At 39.3% G+C, this 5,984-nt stretch overlaps 1 protein-coding gene across 1 annotated transcript; it reads left to right on the forward strand.

The window, feature by feature from the left end:
* Positions 1-482: 482 nt before the first annotated feature.
* Positions 483-5,586, forward strand: LOC121996889 (aldehyde dehydrogenase family 2 member C4-like). Its single transcript, XM_042551055.1, has 12 exons — positions 483-487; positions 818-911; positions 2,527-2,680; positions 2,814-2,956; positions 3,072-3,455; positions 3,528-3,617; positions 3,797-3,970; positions 4,065-4,202; positions 4,280-4,417; positions 4,500-4,561; positions 4,704-4,997; positions 5,454-5,586. Exons 1-11 carry the CDS (start codon positions 483-485, stop codon positions 4,975-4,977), a joined length of 1,656 nt encoding a protein of 551 aa, XP_042406989.1. The 3' UTR covers positions 4,978-4,997; positions 5,454-5,586.
* Positions 5,587-5,984: the final 398 nt, after the last annotated feature.

Below are 5,984 nucleotides of genomic sequence, written 5' to 3' on the forward strand. Positions count from 1 at the left end.
AATAGCTTATGCGGAGGAATGTGAGTGATATAGATGAGATTTATCTCTTCTATATAACGGAAGTGATATATATGGGCCCCTTGATTAGTAGGACACAAGAATGTATGACCATGCTCAAATGGGTCAATATGTGATATTGAGCTTATTTGTTTTAGTGTATCTACTTAGAGATCAAGAAACACAAAGATTGATAAGAGAATGACACGGTCTCGCTATACTTCATTGATCAATCTAGATATCAAGGATAGAAGGATTGAGTCGTACAAGATAATAGCCACGGACATGTTAGGTCGGATCTCAACTTTCTCGTCACTTGGGTAGCAATGATGCTTTGCTAGATGTCACTCATTGCTTATGTATCACAAACGTTAATTTAGATACATTGCCAATGTAACGAGAGTCTATTGGGTTACACACAAAGAACATGTTGGTTTGGAGATTAGTATTTTAGTATAACTAAAATACTGAGGATCTTAAGATTAATGGGGTAATCTAAAGTGTTTGTATTATCTTTGTAATGATTGACACCTAGTGCTAGTGGGAGATTGATAGTATTAGCCCTAAGAGCCAATTATGAGATGATTAAGCTTATTGGGTTAATGATTAATCCAACCCATTGAGAGGAATACAAAGAGACAAAAACCTTTGGTATTCATTGGATGAATATAAATAGGCTTTTTGGATTAAATTTTTCATTAGATGAAAAAGAGAGACTCTTGATCTTCCCTTCTTCTTCCTCCTCTTCCTCATTGGCCGAATCTTGATATTTGGCCGAACCTTTCAAGTGGCTAACACCACAAAGTTGGTTCTTCTCCAGATTGAGAGTTTGTGTGACGAACGAAGAATATGTTCGTGTGGATACCGTAGAGGCGTGGACACTTGATCGCGTTGAGATCTGCATCCAAAGAAAGGTTGCTATCGGGATTGCGAAGGGCATGCAACAAAGGTATAATCCTCTCATGTAAGACTTAGTATATGGTTTCCTTTCGCATGAATCTTTTGGAGGAACTAGATGTTTTCACTGCGCTTTCGCGTGTTTAGTGCCCTAGTTCCTTACAGATATTATATTGTCTATAAAATAAAGACTCTAACATACATAACTTATCATATGGTTCCTTCAATAGATATTTGGCATACTATGGGCATTATACTAGTATCTCAATAGGTCTTTGCATTACTTAGCGCATGAAAAAGGAGATCTTCATTTCATAAGGCTTACTATAAATGTTCGACCAAATGAAAGATCAACCTAAAATATATTCAATGAAAGACATTCTAATTAAACAGTCGACTTAAGGACTGACTGAGATATATTTAGTAGACAAGCAACAGATAACATTCTGACAAGCCGTCGAAGTTGTTGAGGAATATTCCTTGAGGATTTCCTCACTAATTGATCCGTTACAATAGTATATCTCAACAACCTTATTAAAGGCCTAAGTCATATGCGACAAAAGAAGTACATCTGTGGGTATAAAAAAAGATTCCTTAGACTATCATTGCCGATCATCTAGACTGTATTCTTTCCATCACCTAACAAACTCTGACACAAGGAGTCACCTCACTATTATGGAGGTTGTGAGAGATGGTATATAAAGAGAATCTTTTCCATTGGCAGGGTACATAATTCGCATCATCTAGAACTTACTCTGACACATATCCATTACTGTTCTTCTTCTTCGTCCATTCATCAGAAAACGTATTGATTTAAACATCGAAGGATCTTGTTAAAGATCATTTTTCTGATCGTTGGTCACTAATACTTTATCAAATTGTTTGACTGTGTCTAGATATGGATAGAATTGGAGGAAGATTCTATTTTAAACTAAAAAATTTCTTTTACCGATTAATAAATCATCTATCAGAATTAGCACGTCATCTTCTAGTCTCCAGATATGATCAGAAGGGATGAAGCAGTTATTGTCAGGAGAAAATGGCCTCATGTGACTGGAACATATCTTAGACGCGACTGCACTTAGTAAAAAGAAAAAAAAAATGCACCAAACAAAGCTTCGCTGCCGTTGAATGTAGCGCTATTCAATCTCGACAAACAATAATGCTACGCTTCTAGAAAAAAATATAAAATTAAACCTGGACCCGTCTAATAGTTAAATAAGTCTTTTTGTTTTTTTTTTCAATTGGCTTGTTCGTGAAAAGAGCTGCATTTTAAATTTGTTTTTCCCTATAGTGCCATTACATCATCCAAATTGACTGTCAATGGAGAAAGGATAAGAAGTAACTTTCCACAATTGCAGAATAGGCATCTATAGCTATATATACAGACAACGTTCCTGGCAAGATAAGCACTCTTCGAGCCACGATGCTATCAGAAACTTCGAACAGAAAAGAAAAGTTTTTGAGATTAGCTAAAAGCGAATCCAGGAGTAAAAATATAACGCCGTGATTGACCGACCAAATACGCACTTGAAAAATATTTCCTTGCCACGTGCGTCGTGCATGGCGCGATGGTCGCCTCGTCCATCGAAACCCATTTGCACCTCCCGGCCGCCCTAATTATTAAAGCAGGACTTGTCCAAGCCGACATGCACTCTCCTTCCCACACTAGCTGCTCTGCAAGGCCCTTGTGCTTCAGGGAATACAATGGGCAGTGAACTCAAGAAGCCAGAGATAAAGTTTACCAAGCTCTTCATCAATGGCGACTTCGTCGATGCCGTCTCAGGTAATTAATGAAGCTGGGAATACTGAAACATGCTCTCCGTATATCCTCCAAATTTGGTCATAGTAGTTTGTTTACATATATATGCGAGTATTTGAAATTGAAAGTGAGATGGATAGTCTCTGGATTAATTCAGGGAGGAAGTTTGAGACGATCGATCCACGTACAGGGGATGTGATAACCATGGTGGCCGAGGGTGACAAAGAGGACGTGGATTTAGCAGTGGATGCTGCAAGAGAAGCCTTTGACCATGGAAAGTGGCCTCGCCTCACTGGATTCGTAAGCAGATCTACAGACACATCCGAACGATTGCTGTTCCACTTTTCTGACTAGCTACCAAGCAAATATTGGTTTACTGATCCAATCATTCGAGCCTGAATCTTTTTCTTCTTAGGAACGAGGAAAGATTATGATGAAGTTTGCAGACCTGATCGAACAACACGTAGAGGAAATAGCGACGCTAGACGCCTTGGAGGTGGGGAAGTTGTTCCTCCTCAACAAGCTTTATGATGTTCCAAGTTCTGCCGACATGCTTCGCTACTTTGCCGGCGCTGCTGATAAGATCCACGGTCAAACACTGAAGATGTCTGGTGCAATGCACGGATACACCCTCAAGGAACCCATTGGGGTGGTCGGGCTCATAATTCCTTGGAATTTTCCCGCCGCCATGTTCTTCTTCAAGGTCGCACCTGCTCTGGCTGCAGGTTGCACCATGGTTGTCAAGCCATCGGAGCAAAGCTCACTATCTGCGCTCTACATCGCTCACTTAGCTAAACAGGTCAGTAAACGTTTAACAGAGATTCATATTTCATTTAACAAAAATGAAATAATTCACATTTGACTATCACAGGCAGGAATTCCAGATGGTGTTCTGAATGTTGTGAGTGGTTTTGGCCCAACTGCGGGAGCTGCTATCGCTTCTCACATGGACATCAACCATGTAAGTTCCATGCAAAATAACTAGGAATGTAAAATTCTAGACTGCCATATCTTCACTGATAGTATAAAAAATTTATTGAGCATGCAATTAATAGTCAGCCCAAATTTTCCACCTTCCAGTCTAACCTGCAATACCAGACAGCATAGTTTTAATGGGAATAACATTCTTAATGGTCTCAGGTTAGCTTCACAGGATCCACCGAAGTCGGACGTTTGATCATGGAAGCCGCAGCGCGAAGCAATTTGAAACCCGTATCCCTTGAATTGACAGGGAAATCGCCATTGATCATCTTTGACGACGCAGATATTAACAAGGCTGTTGAGCTTGCCATGGGAGCAATATTCTACAACAAGGCAACTCCAGAATTTTCATAGTTTAGTTTTTCAAAATTGTTTATTCAAAGAAATATCTACAAGCCAGTAACCATGGGTGGCCTGATGTCTCTAGGGCGAAGTATGCGTAGCGGCATCGCGATTCTATGTACAAGAAGGAATTTACGATGAGTTTGTGGAGAAGGCAGTGGCGAGTGTTAAATACTTGAAGATCGGTGACCCTTTTGATCCAGAGGTTCATCAAGGACCTCAGGTACCTTTTATAACTGTCCTTTGTAATCTCTTTTGCCCCCCTTCAATTCATACTAACCCAAGTATGCCTCTGCGAAGGCCAATAAGAAGCAATTTGAAAGGATCCTTGGCTGCATTGAGCAAGGTAAGAAAGAAGGAGCAACCATTCTTACAGGCGGCAAGGCCTGGGGTGAAAAAGGTTACTATATAGAACCCACAATATTTGCAGATGTCACGGTGAGACTCTCTTCTTGTGCCGTGTCTAGCTAGTTGACACTCTGTTTGCCAGCGTATCAAATGTGCCTCCACATGTTGACAGGAGGACATGGTGATTGCCAAGGAGGAAATATTTGGACCGGTCATGTCCCTCATGAAGTTCAAGTAAGTGTCATCCAGTTAGCTTGAGAGAAGGTTGCACAGATCTAAGTGATAAAGAATTGAGTGAAGTTGCATTTGTTGAATTGCCTTGCATAAAGAAAGATGACAATTCCTGACAACATTTGCATTTATTTTTATGCACTAGGACTATTGAGGAGGCGATCCAGAAGGCGAACAATACAAAATATGGATTGGCAGCGGGCATTGTGACGAAGAACTTGGACATAGCAAACAGGATGTCGAGGTCAGTTCGTGCGGGCAACATCTGGATCAACTGCTATTCTGCTTTGGATAGGAACCTTCCTTTTGGTGGCTTCAAAATGAGTGGGTTTGGGAAGGACCTGGGCATCGATTCAGTCGAGAAGTACATGCAAATCAAGGCTGTTGTCACTCCCCTCTATGATTCCCCTTGGCTGTGAGTTTCGCGCATGGACTCCTGGTATGCCAATCCTTCTATTTTATTTGTGGAGAATACAACATCTCGTAAGTTTGTCTTTCTAATTAATGTAGATTGGTTAATTAGTAGATCTTAGTGTCTTAATCAGAAAACAGTTTGCCACAATGGCCAGAATTATGAAACAAGAAAGATAGATAGCTAGTAGTGGGAAATTGAAGACGACTTCTGTTAGGTTAGCTGTAGATAATAGCTTTGATATTAACATTAGATTAGGCCTTGCAATGCTGAAATTTAGAACAATTTTATCCTCACAAGAACTATGATGAACTTGTTGGTGTAGTGTGTGGAAAACTCCTACACTCGCTTGGAGTTTTTCAAATCAACCACTAGTTAAGTTGTCTCAAGTGTACAATTATGCCATCCTCTTTAATTGCCTCTTAGTTACATGTTTATGTTAAGGGCTTGTTCCTGAAATCTTGGTGTTTGTCAATTTTTCAGATTCAAATAAGCAGCCCAAAGAACCCGTTGCCAAGAAGAATAATATAATTAGAATAGTTAAGATATTGCATTGGTTTATCATATTCTGTAATCGATGGTTGCGTTTAAAGGATTGGTTCAATGTGGGATGCAATCTTCTTTGCTGACTGCCATTGTGTTCATAATCCCCATGTCTCGTTATATTTCCACATCCCTCAATCATTCTGGAGCTATTGTCCATCGTATATAAACCAACTAGCTATATTACATGTCTCGTGTTATTCTTACATTCGGTGATTACTTAATGTGGGAATTATCAAAAGAAGTCATAATTAATTGTACATAAATTTATGGAATCTACAAACTAATTAATTTGCCTGATGGATGGAAAAAAAATTTGGAGAGACCATACTTTTCAGAGGGTAATTTTAGGAACAATACAGAAGCAACACAGTTCACTAGATTCAGCTAAACTAAATTCTGAATCTAATTTTTGTTATTATTTTAAAATTGTTTTAATCTTTTACATTATTAGAATTTGAGTCTATTTAA

Source organism: Zingiber officinale, chromosome 1A, assembly GCF_018446385.1.
Source record: "Zingiber officinale cultivar Zhangliang chromosome 1A, Zo_v1.1, whole genome shotgun sequence".
Classification (NCBI taxonomy): Eukaryota; Viridiplantae; Streptophyta; class Magnoliopsida; order Zingiberales; family Zingiberaceae; genus Zingiber; species Zingiber officinale.

Coding starts and splice junctions, on each gene's coding strand:
- LOC121996889 (XM_042551055.1), top strand. Junction 2,957..3,071: donor GGCCTCGCCTCACTGGATTC/GTAAGCAGATCT, acceptor TTTTCTTCTTAG/GAACGAGGAAAGATTATGAT. Junction 3,456..3,527: donor TCGCTCACTTAGCTAAACAG/GTCAGTAAACGT, acceptor TGACTATCACAG/GCAGGAATTCCAGATGGTGT.